This window comes from Cheilinus undulatus, linkage group 3, assembly GCF_018320785.1.
Source record: "Cheilinus undulatus linkage group 3, ASM1832078v1, whole genome shotgun sequence".
NCBI classification, from domain to species: Eukaryota; Metazoa; Chordata; class Actinopteri; order Labriformes; family Labridae; genus Cheilinus; species Cheilinus undulatus.
The window spans coordinates 45427686-45444325 of NC_054867.1; the positions used below are offsets into that span (position 1 = coordinate 45427686).

A 16640-nucleotide genomic window follows, 5' to 3' on the forward strand; every position below is an offset into this window, starting at 1 on the left:
AATTATAATTATATTCTAGCATTAAAAATATCATTTGGGTTAAAGAGCTTCTACATATTGGTGTATTAACCATTACAGAAACATAAAAAATGATTTTGGTAATTACCAATGCTGTTAATTAAGGGCAGCTGTGGCATAATCCTTACTTTGGGTGCTGGTCTAATAAATTTGTTGAGCACTATATATATTAGAAAGAATACCTAACAAGAGCTTGTACATATTTAAATCTTACATTTTTCAAAATACTTTTCCAGTTTTATTTAATTTTTGTATTAAATGTTCCTTTACATTGAGAGCAAGGCCAACTGGAGTCAAATTCCTTGTTGAGTAAGCATACTTGACCAATAAAGTGTGATCTCATTCTGAAGTCTAAGATCAACCTATAAAAGCAGGTCTGTATCTAATTGTCATTTTTTAACCCTTAGTTTAAGACAATAGAGAAATTCAAAATGACTTGCAAACATTTTTTAAATTCAAAATAGTGGAATTTTAAAATGCAACAACAAGGATGCAATGAATCGTGAGTAACTACAGACATTCTAAGCTTTATTACAAAATGAAAATGTTCATCTTTTGACTGCTTAAGCATGATTATTCGGTAGATCTACTTAGAGAAATGGAGTAAAGGGGTATAACATGGTAACAAACAATAACACTATCAAACGAAAATATTTCATCAGCGGGCAAAAGACAGGTCATGAAGACTATAGATGCTAAACAAAGTAAGTTTATTGTAGAATTCTTACACAATCTATAAATTCGAGTTGTTGCAACATTAGAAAGCTGCTAAAATGTAAAGACATTAGTTACAGCAAATGACAAAGTTAGATGATATCAATGACATGCAACCTTTACAGTAGATTATTCTGTAGCCTTTTGTGGCTGCAACACGGTTAGTGTAGATTTCTTTTTTCTTTTTTTTTTTTTTTTTTTCTTTTTTTGAGTTCTTACTCATTCACACATCGGTGTATTCCTCGGAAGCTGCCCTGCATCATCACCCTTTTTGCCGCTGTGTTCTTGTCATTGGCTGCTTCGGAGGTTGGGCCTCGAGGCCCACCCCTCTCATTGCGTCAGCCTAAAGCCTAATATATGAACCATAGCCACGCACGTCCCGGAGGAGCGTTTCTGGAGAAAGCCATACAGGAGATACTATCGAGCGGCTGAACAGCTACATCCCGGAAAACTTTACACATTTACGAAGTTGTGACTTTAAGCTGCTTGAGCTCTGAAATTCAAACAACAAAACGACGGAGAGAGTAGCAGACCTCTAACTCAAGCTGCTGGGCTTCTCAGGAGAGACTGCCCAAGAAGAAGACTTCTAAAGCCATTACTCTCTCTCTCTCTCTCTCTCTTTAAAAAGAAGCTTGAACTTATTTTGCAAGAGGAAGACCCTTAAAATGACTGTCTTTTGAGTGAAGGCACCGGGAGACCCCGAGGAAGTTCTTCATCGCCGTCAACTTTGACAAAAGAAGCAAACAAAGACAAAGAATATTAGAAGAACGACTATATTCCTAACGTCGCAAACATGGACTCGGGAAAGGTATTTACATATCTCTGACTCACAAGCTTTCACTGCTGTCAAACCGGTTATACTGCCTCCTCTTTTCGTAGCTACGTGCTGTCAGAAACGAGTTCAGCGGGTTCACGGTATATTTAACCATGAGATATTTCCACATGGGCTATGACGGAGAGTCGGCAGAGATGATGCGGCTGATATATATGCTATCTACCCGTCTTTGTTACCTCATTTCAGTCATTGATAATGTTCCTGAGTGCTAATTGTTGTTTCTATCCGTATTTTTATTCGTTTTGGCCACTAAAAGACATATTTTTGGTCCTTAAAGTGTATTCATCAAACCTTTAGCTTAAATCGGCTTGTGTACTTTTACTGTAACATCCCAGTAAAAACAATAAGATTTTCCGTTTTTTTGGTTAAATTCTACTTTAGAGTTTACTTCCGCCGTGCCTTTGACGTCATTTTGAGTCGGGGTATGGAATACTTTGTCACGTCCCACGCCTTGCTTTCCCGTTGAGGGATGTGATGGAACGCTTTGTCACCGTAGTAAATTGGGTCTGTTCCTGCTTTGTCAGTCCAGAGTTTGATGGGAATTATTACTAGTCCGTTTTAACAGCCTTCTAAACAGGGCCCTATTTAAATCAGAAGCCACAGGCATTACAGCCTATACCAAATAAGTAATGCTTCTGCATTGAGATTAGGGCTGTCAAAATTAATCGTATTAATCTCAAGTAACTATGATCCATTAGTTGCGATTAATCGCAGGGTTATGTCTCTTTCCAGCGTCTCTCTGCAGCCACAGTGATTTAAAAATAAGTCTACCCCTGCTCTTTACAGCCTCATTTCACTTTAAAAACTCACAAACAGCTCAGAAGTAATCTGAACCATTTATTATCAAACATGTATCTGTTTACTGTTCACTTATTTCCTTTTTAGTCCATTAAAAGTTCCCCTTTCCATTGTAAAGTTCATGTTACAATCTCTTATCGACCTATATAAGCAGGTCTATATCCACACTGGGATTTTTAAATGCTATAAATAGGGTGCGATGAATAACGATTAACTACAGAAACCCTGAGATTAATTGTGATTTAAACTTTTAATCTCATGACAGCCCTAATTAAAATAGGTACAAACAGTTCAGAATTAGCACAGGTTTGAACTTTTTCCACAGTAAAAATGCAGTGAAATGCCCCGTAAGTTATTTTGTAGTCCCTCAACATAAAGGTTATATCCAATACTGTTATTAGCTTCAGTTCAGTGCATTTAAAATCTTAACATCAATGCCAACACAGTTGTCAGTGCTCTTTTACTATGTTTCTGAGTTTTACGTATAATTAGCTGTACCCATCAGAATATAGTATTTGTTTAATACAAACATATCCCACCTGATTTATAAACCAAGTATTGGCATGTAACTATTCCAGATATATTTAGATAAAAGGTGCTTTTGTAAGTTTGAGTTTTCAAAGGTGAAGCAAAAGTTATTAACCTAGATTTGTGACTATATCATAAACTTGTGTTTTTGTAGTATGAGTTAAAACCTACAAATAATCTAAAGCTGGCACCTTTATGTTTTGAAGGGGAATGAGGAAACTACAATCAGAACTCTCTTCCATTGTCTCCTGTTTTCTGCAGCAGTAGTGTTATTGTTCTAGGTCTAATATGTGAAATATTAAAATGAATGTATGAATCACTAAAGTGATTGATCAGTTTTGATGATTTTTAGTGCTTCACAATTTATCATCAGCTCTTGTTTTAGGACTTTGTTCAGATAAAAACAACTTTTAAACATTATCTTAGCCTTTCAGAACATAGGATGAGAACAATTTTAGCCTCTCAGTACCTGCAGGAATATTTTTGTTTAATCTCCAGTAATTGATCCGACCTCATTTTGCTCGAACTGTATGTTCATGATCTAGCAATAACTGATTGTTTACATACAAGACATGATGAGATCTTACATTGTGTCTTTGCTTTGGACTGTTGCTACTTGTCCTAAAAGTAAACACAACTTGTCTGGTGTCTGATACTGCTGTCTCCGTCCTGCAGCCTGCGGTCACAGTTACAGATGCAGACATTAAGCACAGTGAAGCACGTACTTCGCTTGTCTCCTTCCTCCTTTCTGTCACTGATGTCAGACCAGTTAAACCCAGTGGAGCTGCCCAGTCTGACACTGGCCTAATAATATTTCCGTACAGTTGTTGTTGTCGTTGTTTTTCTGTCTTTGACTGTGCTTGCTATGCTGTGGTGGACCTTCAGCTGGACGGGTTCGCTGTGGACGTGATGAGAACAGTTTCCCCTGTTCCCAGTGACACAGGCAGCAGATTTCCAGAGAGTGGGAAAACCTTACCGAGGGAATACACTGCCACCAACACTGGGGCGTTACAGCCTCAACCCTTTCCTTCCCAGACTGCCTGCAACTTTGTTGCTTCCTACAGTGCTTGGCTGTTTTTGTGTGAAATGGTAGTTCAGTATTAGCTGATTAGCATCTCAGGATTTTCTGCTGTAGTGTTATATAGGGTTGTTCTGATACCGATACGGTATTCCTGCTTAAAATGCAGGTATTGGTGAGTACAAGAGTTTATGCATATCTGTTACCGTTTGGTTTAACTTTATAGTTTGCTTCGTTTAGCCATGCTAACTGTTAGCGCTATAAACTGGAAATGAATTGTTCTTCACTGCCACTGTATAAACAGGCTTCCATTTTTAGTGCAAAGAATGAAGCCTGCATGGCAGTTTTTCTCAGAATGTGATCGTTAAAACACCTTTCAGACTGTTGCTGTCTTACATGACAAGAAGTGAAACAGTCTGTAAAAAGTTAAATAACTGTTGAACCATAAATCGTTGCCTCTTACTCATTTTTACTCTTGAAGTGAGCCGTTGTGTTTTCCCATTGACGCTATTGACGCCTTTGAATACAGTGCGGCAGCATTTTCAGTGAGCCTGGAACTCGTGTGTGTTTTGGGGACTTTAATGATTAAATCCACACCAGTAAACCCGATATTGAACATCTTTTTATCCATTTTAACCAAATCAGATCAGTACTCGGTATTGGTTCCCAACACCTTGGTATCAGAATCGTATCGAGAAGGAAAAAAATGTTAACTAACATCCCTAGTTATATTTAGACAGATAAAGAAGAGTGCGTGGGCTGAGTTCATTGAGAAAGGAAGTGGTTGAATGAATGTTTGATTTCCAGTGAAGTGATGCAGAAGTTGAGATGTGCAAATCTTCACATCTGTGTTTTTTTTTTTTTCTAAAAGCTGGTGTACTAGTTTATCTTTCTACAAGGTTTTACCCTGATTGAGCAAACAGACCAGGCTCTGTTGAGCTGCAAAATTAATAATCTATCTCTCCATCAAAAATTAAGGTTATAACTAATGATTTGTTTTATATTTTAAAGGAGATGTTTGACTTTTGCTAGTTCACTTTCAAGATTTGGTGGCTTTTTTGTGTCACTTATAATCTTAGAGAACAATTTTTGTATATTCTCGCATATTGACTGATCCATCAAGGACATATTTAGTAGATTAATTGCTCATAATAATTATTGTTTAATGTAGCCCAAGTCATTTTTTCTCACCTGTTCACTGCATTCCTTTGTTGCAGCCGTCTTCCAATTAGTATGCAGTTATTCACCCTAATCTCAGAACTCCTCCATCAAAACATGCCACCCTAATGCTGTCTAACTTCACATTGTTCGCCTTCTAAAGAGCTTTACCCTCAACAACAAGAAGCTTTGTTTGGATCTGAAGACTCAATTCATTCCACCTGATTTGCTCAAAAAAAATAGATTACATAATTGGGGTCAAGCATACAGTTGACCTGCTCTGGTTTGCACAAAACAGCCCCTAAACATTTTATTCCTGACAGACCTGACAGCACAGGTATTTTGATTGGTACTGTAGGGCCAACAAGCTGAACGACATTGTACACTCTTTTAATTGCACCGGCTAAATTCCTCTCCATCCACTGCCTCTCAGTCAGCCAACTGCTGCGTTCCTTAAGACAGTCCACTAGATCTCCTTTCATCTGCATGACCAGCTGCCTTCATAATGTCTCATACTGTAAGTGTCAGACATGTTTTAATGAGACGTAATGAGGCTTTGCTGCAAAAGTTGGGATTAGGAGATTTGGGGGAGTTTAAATTGATATGAATAAGCAAGCAAAAGTGCATGTTTAATTCACTTTCTTAAGAAACCTGATGGCTTTGTGCAAAGTGCAGGGATAAAACGGTTCATGCAGGGCTGAGCTGTGTCTCAATGGGCTTGAAATTAGCTCGGATTAAGAAATCAGCAGGGACAATTTAAGAGCTGTTAATTTATGTCTTTGACCTTTAAACGTCTGATGTGACCTATGGCTTTCTAACATCAATTTGTTCATTTGGAACGTGCTGCAGGAACAATTCTGTCACATGTTCCTTGGCTGCTTCTGCATAATTTTTAATTGAGTAAAATATTTAAAGTATCTTAAAATAGTTTTTATATATTATTCAAGCTGCCTTGATGCAAGATTTATCAACTATGCAAGAATGCACTTTCCTTGATGCAGACTACATAATGGACTAAATCATTCTTAATAAGAACTAAATAATTTTTAAAGGCATTTTTCCTTCCAGTGGATTTTTATGTCATTTCCTACCATGCCCCTGTTGTTTTACAGTTGCTCTCACTATGACTGACATCTAACAGGGAAACCTGAACTAACAAAACAAGTGTTATTTGTTGTAGTTTTAATAATATAATGATACGTTCATTTAATAGAGAAGTACCAAGTGACTTCCTTGACTCCTTTTTTAGTGACCCATGAAGAATATGGCAGCAGATATGTCAGGCTTATTGGGTTTGCGCTAAGCTTAAACTGAATCTTTTAACTTCCAGCTAATAAATATATGAATACTTTTAATTAACACACATGACAGCAACAGAATGCTTACTGAGCTTTAAACATTGGTCATGTCAAATTTATATTAAAAAAAAAATACGGTAAAGCAGCAAAAATTGTAATAACTCCAAAGAAGCTGCTGGAGAAAAAATGGCCACCATATTTCTTCTCCAGCAGCTTACAGCTGATGCCTCATTTCTGGTCTGGCATCCATTTTTATGAGTTAGCATTAAGTGCAGAGTTTTTATCTCATCTCTACTCGCCTGCTCAAATTTTCTGGTCCAGACAGATAAGAAGCTAAACCACTTGAGTTTGTGTTTACTAATAGTATATGTAGACCAATCAGATAAATAAGCACCCTTGAAACGATGATCTCTTTAAAAGGTCAAGAAAGCTGATGTTCAACCTTTCGTTGTTCTATCGTGCAGACAATGGTTAATAATAAGCAGGCTCTATTAACATTATTCTTACACCTCTCTATTTACTTACTGACACTTTATCTTTTCTTTCTTCTCTTTCAGACCATGTTAGAGATAAAATGATCCATGTCATGTAAGAGGAGGCTCATGCACATGTGCCTGAATTTATTTTACCAGAAGTGTTAACATGGATATGTCATCACAAAAACTCCATGTTTGAGCACTATCTTGCTGTTAAGATGAATTCCTGTCTCTTTTTAGCTTCAACTGAAGTGTATTTTGTTCATCAGGTTACAGTAATACACAAAATAACATCCAAAATAACCTAAAACAAATGAAGCCACAGTAGTAAATCCCACCTCTATCTCTCAACACAGCAATGTATGTAAATATGATGCACTTCTCACTAATCCCTGCTTGCATTAATGCTGATGCACCACACTGCTGCTGCTGCTACTGGCAGCAAAGCTCAACCTCCTCCACCCCATAAAGTTTGTTGCACCCTCACTTTCAGATTTATGCTACTATGGATTAATTGCTTTTGAACTAATTTTATTATATGTAATATGCATTGTCATGAATGTATCTATCCATATGGAGTTTTCTAGCCATGTGCTCTCTGGAAAGTCAAAGCATGCTGCTTGACTAACCCAGGGAGCATCTTTTGAGCAGAGCCTTCTCCACCTAGTTTTCCTGACCGAACTAGTTGAAGTAGAGACATTTGTTGTAGCAGAGACATTACTACAACAACAGGTACATTTGGAAAACAATTACTAAAATACAATGAATGCTGACTTTTTAGGGGAATATATATAATCCATAAGACATTTCAGACCTTGACGTTTTTTTTACTGTAAAATGTGAGGTATAAGATGCACTTTTCATACATATTTTTTCATCTAAATAGTTGGCTGTCATGTAGCTCCCACTATTTCTAACTGAACACAACTTTAAAATGGGCTTTGTCATTATTTCCTGCAAGTTTCTGCTTCCTTGGGATATACAGCAACATAAACAGGACTGGCAGCTCCACTTTTTAACAGCTTTTCTCTGTTAACAGATCATAATCATGTATTTGAAGAGAGCAACAATATAGTGTGAGGTAAAGAAACCTCATGAAGAAGAGCTGGCTTGATTGTGAAGACTCCTCATTTAAAGACAACAAGTGACCAGCAATGCTAGGCTGTGCGCCTCTCAGGCCATGGAACTGTACTTTATGACAGTCACCGTAGGCTGAGAGCTCAGTTACTGTACTATAGCTAGTGAACAGGGAGGTGCAAGCTCAATATGACAAAAAAAGATGGTGACAAAAGAGCATCAGTGTTAAAACAACAGACTACATCTCATGTTTGCTGGTCTGACTTGCATTCTGACTTCTCCAGTAAATAGAAACAAGGCTTCATTTTACTGATAGCATATACTTGCTACCTGAACCATGCTCAAAACAGAAAGCACACACACCTTTATGCATAAAACTATCAGAAATAAACAATATTTGTTGAGGACAACAGCCCTGCAGGCCTGAAAAGAGGACAGGGCTGAGAGGAGAGATCAGGAGACATATTGGATTCCCCACAGCTGTGTAAACTGAGACAGTAGGTTGTGCTGTGTGGAGGGACGTGACAGTAGCAGCGTAGACATCACCATGAACTGGGCATACACTGGCACTGAAACTAAATCCAGCCTTTTTCGGAGTCTGTTCTGCTTTTTTTTTCCACCTCAGAGCTATAAAACGTTTGTGACCTGATTCCGAGGAAATGCTCTCAGAGTCCAGCTGTGATGAGTCACAAATTCAGCAGTGTTTATGTAAAAAAAAAACAATACAAGGTGTCTTTTATGAAAAAGATCCATAAATCTGTTTAAACGTATACAGTATTTGTTAAAGTAAAGAAGGCCTTTAATAATTATCAAGAGAGAAAAGTTTAGCACTTCCTCCAGGATATTTGTTAAAGTATTTTCCTCTTGTCGGCTGCTCTGTTGACTCTTCTATTTGAACAAAGGAGACAGACTTTAGAGAAGAAGTCTTGTGGCTAAACATGTGAAGTGGCTAAATATATTTACTAGAGAACTCTAAGGAGGTCAAACTTCTGAGTTTCTCTTGTACTTTATTGAAGTATCTCTATTTCATGGGCCCAATCTCCTCCATTCAGAGAACATATTGTATTTACCCCTCATTATTCATTCGAAAACCTTTCCAGCTTTACAATTCAATATGCAAGGAGTAAAAAAGAAATGCATCTCAATAAACCATTGGCTAACTTGGGGTTGCACATGACATTTTCTGATGATTTGATTTGAGGTATTTGGTTTTACCCAACAACTCTGATATGGACAGAGGAAGTCATCTGCAGTATGGCATTGAAAAATGAACAAACCAAAGCAGAACCAAATTTAACTTTACTTGTGTTAAATTTTGTCTGTACTCTCTCCCACTTGTCACCAAACACCATCTCAGGTCTATCATGTGCCCCTCTGTTGGATGACTGTATATGGTTAATTTATGGTTAAAATCTCTATAACTTAAGCTATAAAAAGCCACAGTAACAATAAATCCAGGTTATAAGCTTGTCAGAATATTTGATTTGATTCATTCATACCTTGTTTTTAAGAGGATATAATCAGTTACTTAATTATGAATGCACAATATTTACAGGTTAATTTCTGTTAGCAGACGTTAGCTTAGAAAGGGAATCATTGGCGTCACGATGAAATGTTCATTATTGGCGTATGAACATTTCTGCCAATTTTGCGACTCATATACTCGCTATAGTATCAGCTGTACATATTGGCTTTTATACACAAATAAATCAGCAGACCTACTTTAGCTGAAGTCTCTTCTTTATTCATCACCATTCCTAAAACCTTAAGTGTGTTTTAAGGACTGAAATCTGTTCATCCTCAAACTTCAAACTTTTTTAAGGACTGAAATTTTAGCTCTGAACTACTTTGGAATATTGGTGTTGGCTGAAATAATTGTATAAATATCAGGATATTGGATGTTGGCAGAAATCCAACATCATGCATGCCTAATTTTAATGAGCAATAGCAGTGGTTCCTAGCCTTTTTTCCTTGGAGCCCCCCCAAAACCAGAACAAAAAATTATTTCGTCTTATTGTTCCCAAAACTCAACATCAATTTAAGTGTTTCATCAATAAAACCTTAAGGAAGTGGCTTTTTGCAGGTTTTTCTTACCAGAAGACCATTGTATAAAACTGTTTATTGAGTGCTTCATCATGATTTTACTTAATAGTTTCAACTCTAATTTTGATAGCTTTGGAGCAGACAAAGCCTCGCGCCCCTTGTGAGGTCTTGGGCACCCCCCCCCCCCTTGAGGGTTCCAGACCCCAGGTTGGGAACCACTGATCTATAGTACTGAAAAAGTACCACAGCTTTAAACTATCTGAGATTTTTTGCATGTTTAAGCAAATGCTGCAGTGAGATAAAGAGAAAGCGAGGGCACTGCGTAACTGCCTAGTTACTATTCAGTACTGGAACATTGCTAACAATGTTTATCCCCGAAAGTCATGTTGTATGACTAATCTGTTCATGTTACTTTCCTTTGGTGCTCTTTATTCTCCTTATGCACCTCTCTTCTCATGGCATCTTGGTGTCACAAACCACCTCGTTCTGTAGCTTTATCATATGTTTCTGCCCATAAGACAACTTTTATCAGCAGTCTTTCAAATACGCTCAAATAACATTGCCCATGTTTTGAAAAAGGTTTGGCCCATATTGGTTTTTCAGGGACAAAACTCGATTATTAGTAGCACATGTCCATATGACAGTTAACCAATATATATTTGGAACCAAAATGCATTTTTAATAATAAAATGTAGTTAATGTGACAAAAGCAAAACTGCATGGTAAGAAATAAATGAAAATAAACAATTTAGCACTAGCTTTTTCAGCATGAGAAACAGAACACAGCAATACTGTAGCAGCAGGAATCAGGATGTAATGCCGCACACCCCCTGTGTTAGTGCCACCCAGGCCTCAGGTTGGCTGATAGTAGTGTGACATCAAGCCTGTCAAATAGCGATGTGGGCAAGACATGAGGTGAGAGTGTAGCGAGGAAAACAAAACCAGAGCTGCAGACACATCATGCAGTGGAGCCAAAGTAGCACTTTTGAATGAATTGATTTTGGCCTGTTATTGGTAAAATAAAATATTGATGCTGATTATCGGCTAAATGCCAAATATCAGCATCAGTAATCAGCCAGGCTGATGATCAGTCTACCCCTAGTTTTGAAATATTTCACCAAACATTCTGTCATCACATCAGGTGATCAGTATGCATGGAGGCTTTTGATGATGACATGTATCATAACCATCATCATAAACTGCGATCGGCTGCAGAAAATGATTAAATTAAAGGCAATAGTATCTTCAGTTTCAACCTGAGACATCACAGCTCAGTAGATGACTATACTGGATAAACATACCAGCCGACTTCTCTCTCAAACTCTCTCTCTCTCCAGGGATCAAGACTAAGGGTGTCCCGTCGTCCCAGAGACGATACAAAATGTGCCAGGGATGAACGAAAATCTTTCCCGGGATGCAACCGGGACGTAAGGGATATTTATATGCATGTCAGTGTGGGGAAATCAGCATCCAGTCCGACCTACTTGTCCACAGAGCCTCGTGTCATAGTGTCTGTGTTTGTGAAAGGCTGTTTGTCACTCGGTGTCACTCCAGCCCAGCTCAGCATGGTTTTACATTCTGAAGGTGTGTTCAAACTGGTGACTTGCTTGTCTTAAGGATATGATGATAAAAAGAAGCACATTGGGGCTGTGAATAGCCATCTGTTACTCCTGACAGTGCGCATTTAACACACTGTAGAGCTGATAGGTTAAAGTCCTGGGCTGTTTTGCCATTAGAGTACATTTTATAATGAAAAAGCCTTTCAGGAGGTTGGAAGTTTGCAGCAGTAGCAACTTCACAGACTTTATTTACAATGAATCCTTTGGCTTTAAAAATACAAGTTCAATCACTTGAAATGCTTTTCTACTTTCACTCACATAAGGAATCTAAACATCATCTTCCACCATCACCAGATAACCACCCACATTTGGAGAATTGGTGACCTTTAATCATCTTCTGTTGTGGCTGTAACCAGCCATGGTTCAGTATCTGAACCTATTAGGTATGTAATTGACATCTAAATGTAGGTCATCTGCTGCACTGTAGTGCAAGCAGCAGCTTGGATTCCCAGCTGACATTGTTAGTTGTGGTTTTACCCTGTAGTTTTCTTTTTAGAAAAGGTGAACCGCAGCATCCTGATGTCTTTAAGCATTTACGTCACCACCCCCCCCTGCAGCTGGCTTGGCTTTTCAAAGCTTGAGTTACCATTTCCTGGTTAAGCTCTTGGTGTACTCAAGCTTGAGCAGATGATTTACACTAAAAAATTAAAAGTTTCAAAATAAGTACTTTGAGGACAGACCATCACATTTTATATTCAGAGAGAAATAAGGTTAACTCAAAAATAGATTTTATAATGGTTTACACTAAGTTTAATACTCAAACATGCCCTAATTTTGGATAAAACTGGCCTTCAACTTATCATCTCATATATAATAGTCATTAATTCAGTAGAACTCTAAGTTCTGTGTGTGTGACTGTACAGTGTTAACACAGACCTTCATTTTCCTCTTATATCATTTACCTGTATCATGATGTTTATCCTAACTGCTTTATAGCGACTGCTGTCAGTGTTTACTTAAAGGCTCTCTGAAGCCAAATAATTACAGCTGTTATCAGCAGTTTAAATTGTATCCTGTAGCAACAGCCAGATTGGACTGACCATGTTTCACTTTATGCATGCAAAGGAAAGGACACATTTGCATGGATGTCATTCAGCCTAAGAGAGCATGGGAATAAAAACAGGCATCCTTTTATCTCAGTATAACAGATGCACGACTATGCTTTTCCAAATAGCCTTTTTTGCAGGGTTATTAACACAATTTTACTGTATTCTTGGGATATAGGCTGATATTTACAGCAGATATAGGCTGATATTTACAGCAGATATAGGCCGATATTTACATCTGATATAGGTTGATATTTACAGCTGATTTAGGCTTATATTTCCAGCCAATAAATGCTGATATTTACAGCCGATATAGGCGGCTATTGACAGTGATAGCGGATATAGGCTAATATCAATAGCTGATATAGAGCAATATTTACAGTCAATATAGGCTGATATTTACTGTCAATATAGGCCAATATTTACAGCTGATATAGGCTGATATTTATCGCTGATATAGGCTGATATTTAAATACAACATAGGCTAATGTTTACATATTATATAGGCTGACATTTACAGGGGATATGGACCGATATTAACAACATGTGTATAGGCTGATATGTACCGCAGATGTAGGCTGATTTTTACAGCCAGTATAGACTGATTTTTACCATCAGTAATGGCCAATACTAACAGCCAATAAAGCCTGATATAGGCTCATATTTAAAGCTGATATAGGTCAATATTTATAGCCAATTGAGGTCAATATTTCCTGCCAGGATACTTGAAGCAAATATTGGCAGAAATTTTCAAATCTTCTCATTTCAGTAATGATCTTTTCAAGCTTACATAGTATCTGCTGATAGTCATAATCTTGCTAACAATCTTGTGCATCATTAAGATTTAATTTAATGCCACACATCTTGCTCTGTATGTTATTGTTGCCATTTGACAAAGTCCTTCCATACGTCTTATATGAGCTAAGCTTAAATGAACTATTGGAGCCTAAAACATTTGCATATGTGTGTGAATAGTTAAATGTTACCCAAACAGTGACATCAGCAACAAATACTCAGGTAATTGCACCCATCCCTGCTGCTAACCACAGGCCTTACCAACCAGTTTTTCATATGTATTCAGCTCAACAACTGCCATGCTTTTTAAATCATATTTTTTGTGCTCAGCATTTACTTTGGAATATCTTTTCTCAAGAACTTTATCAGGAAATCTACAGTAATTCCTTCCCCTTATATGGTTATAGGCATCATTCAACATTCTTTTCTTCTAACAGAGCGAGTCCCTGTTGTAGTAGGATTTGATGCTCTGCAGTGTGAATGGCCATCTTAGTCATCATGAGCAAGCAAACAATTACAGGACTCCATCTGGAGATGTAAAAAGGAAAGCAGCAGCTTACTGAAACATGCCTAAAGGTGGAGAGGCAGAACAGAAAAATAGAGGTCTGTGACTAAAGGTATCTTCAAGGCTGGGTTCATAAATAGTTTTTGTGGGTGTGACTTCATTGTTTCATTGTTTTCCTAGTGAGGAAGTTGGATTTAGAGCCACTGTATCTGGTTCCTGGTATTAGAATCTCCCAGTTCCTTTATATGATAGGTGTAAGAGATGAGCATGGGAAGTTCAGACTATTGATTTCCTGAGGTTATATATCTTTATCACATTTTAAAAATGATTTTCTACAAGTTAAAAAAGGTTACGTAAAGCATATGTTGGACTGAAGCCCATTGGCCTGTACAAACAGTATGTGTGCACTTGGGGCTGAGGGAGGTCTCTTGTATGTAGGCTAAAGGTAAAGATGTAACAGAGGAGTGTTTCATTTTACATAAGCACACACAGCAATCCACACATTTGACAACAATTTGCAGCTGGATTCAGACGTCCACATGCTGCTTGTTTCTGCAAACAGTCCCTAAGAGGGGGCTCCAAATTAAACAGTCCCCTGCAGTGACTTTTCCCAGATGACACTGACAGGATTTCTGTGTTTATATCTGGTATTTTTCTTGTGTTGTTTCTTGTTACCAATCAACAGTAGACTTTTGGCTGTACACAGTGAGCTCTTTTGGCAACATGGCTCCTTTAAGAGCCCATCCCACCACATTGAGAAGTGTCTGTATACATTCTGTACCTAAACAGTCTTGTCATGGACTTGACGACCCACAAAACAAGCAAACCCATTGGCTCAGAAGTGTAGGCAGGTCCTACAGCTACACTGAACATGCTGGAGTGGCCGCCTACAGGAACACAGACTGGGTTTTTTTTTTCAGCCTTGTTTTGTCCTCCTCTCGTCCCTCTTCATCATGCAGGGAAGGAATTCTAGCTCTGGTAAAGAGAAAATTGTTGACTGGTGTTTCCCAGACTACCTCTTTCTCTAGAAGTACAAGAAGCCTGCAGCACTTTGATTATATTAAAGAGGAGCAGGCAGAAATCCCTCTTATGAAGCCCTGTGGGGTCGGCTCTTGTTTTTATCCCCTTCTTAGGAAGCTTAAATGAAAATTCCCTAAATTCAGCCTCAAGGTTTCAGTTTGGAGTTTAGCAGTGGGTATGTTTACATACACAGTTGAGCTGAGCAACAGTTATAGCTTGATCAGGCCGTTTAAATGGACCACTATATAACCACCAGGGGGAGAATGGATTAATTGACAGAAATATGTCTACCTTATGGTGATATGAACCCTTATAGTGAGTTAATATATGATAAATCAAATACCAGATAATCATCAGTTATTATTCACCGTTTTCCTTCCTTTCATGCATACAGTGCTTAACAAATTTATTAGACCACCTGTCATATTTGTCTCAAAGACCATCCAGCATCATGAAGTGCTTTAATGCGGATTCTTTCATTTTCAGTGAGCTCTCCACGTTTTACCATTTTGAACAGGAATGAGGGATTTCAAACTGAATTCACCCAAATTTTAGCCAGCTCACTGGGCTTCTCTGAGAAGTCAGAAATGAATCAAGCATAACATTCAACTACTAAAACTCATTTTCTGTTCAAAAAATGATTTTGGTAATTACCAATGCTGTTAATTTAGGGCAGCTGTGGCATAAACCTTACTTTGGTTAGGGTTAGGGTTTGGGTGGTCTAATAAATTTGTTAAGCACTTTATATATGTTTAACCGTCTGAGCTCTAAGCTTTTTTTTTTTCTCACAATTTTGTCTCGCCTGGACTTAAAAGCTTATAAAATACAAACCTGTGGTGCACAGTCAAGCTCCAAACATCCATTTTTGTCAGGGCAACCTGAGCTCTAAGAATAAGGAGTGATGTCACTTGAATTAAAAGAAAAATCAGGGAACTATAAAGACAAAAGGAAACACTAAACAGAGATTAAAACTCAAAGATTTTTCTGCTTGACAGTAATGACTTTTTTGCACAAACTTGTTCTCCTGTCTCTCGGGGACCACAAAGTGAAAAAGTAACCATTCTGTGACCAAAAATATCCTAAAAAAAAAGTTAACACTAATTAGCTCTATTTGTGCCATTAGTCAGAGTCGTTCCTGTCTACATTGACATAGAGGGACACTTCACAGGCTCTCTATCTCTTTTTTCTCTCTATTTTGAGCTACTCAGCTTCTGCATGAACCAGCGACGGAACAGTCTGCCCTTTGTTGTCACAGCCGTCACAAAGCGTTGTGGGATACAAAATGGTGGATAGCATTGGCTGCTAATGGCAGAAATGCTCAAAAATTAATTAAAATGGATAAAAAGACCTTCATTATTGGATTTACAGGTGTGGGTTTTATTTTCAAATACTTGGACAGTAACTGAAGGTCCAGGCTCATTGGAAAAGCTTCAGGTATGGATAGCATCAGTAGAATAGCACAATGGTGGGTTGCAGTATGATAAAAGCAAGTAGCTATGATTTATGGTTCAAAAGTTATTAAACTTAAAATAACCTGTGTCACTTCCTGTTGTCTATACAGCTTCTTGGTAAAAGCCTGGGCTGGTTACTGTAAAATATGCAGAGCTCTGCTGAGGTCAGTTTGAGTCCAAGTCAAGTATTTATGCAAGAGAAAATCAACCTCCCAGCTACTTTATGTGTTAGTCAAACTGA

The 16640-nt window shown here is 37.9% G+C and overlaps 1 protein-coding gene across 1 annotated transcript in view; it reads left to right on the top strand.

Moving 5' to 3' along the window:
- Positions 1-1077: 1077 nt before the first annotated feature.
- Positions 1078-16640, top strand: part of slc2a1b (solute carrier family 2 member 1b) — a 36900-nt gene continuing 21337 nt past the window's right edge. The window contains exon 1 of the mRNA XM_041781868.1: positions 1078-1540. Coding sequence (XP_041637802.1) covers positions 1526-1540 — 15 coding nt within the window. The 5' untranslated portion in view covers positions 1078-1525. The remainder of the gene's footprint in view (positions 1541-16640) is intronic.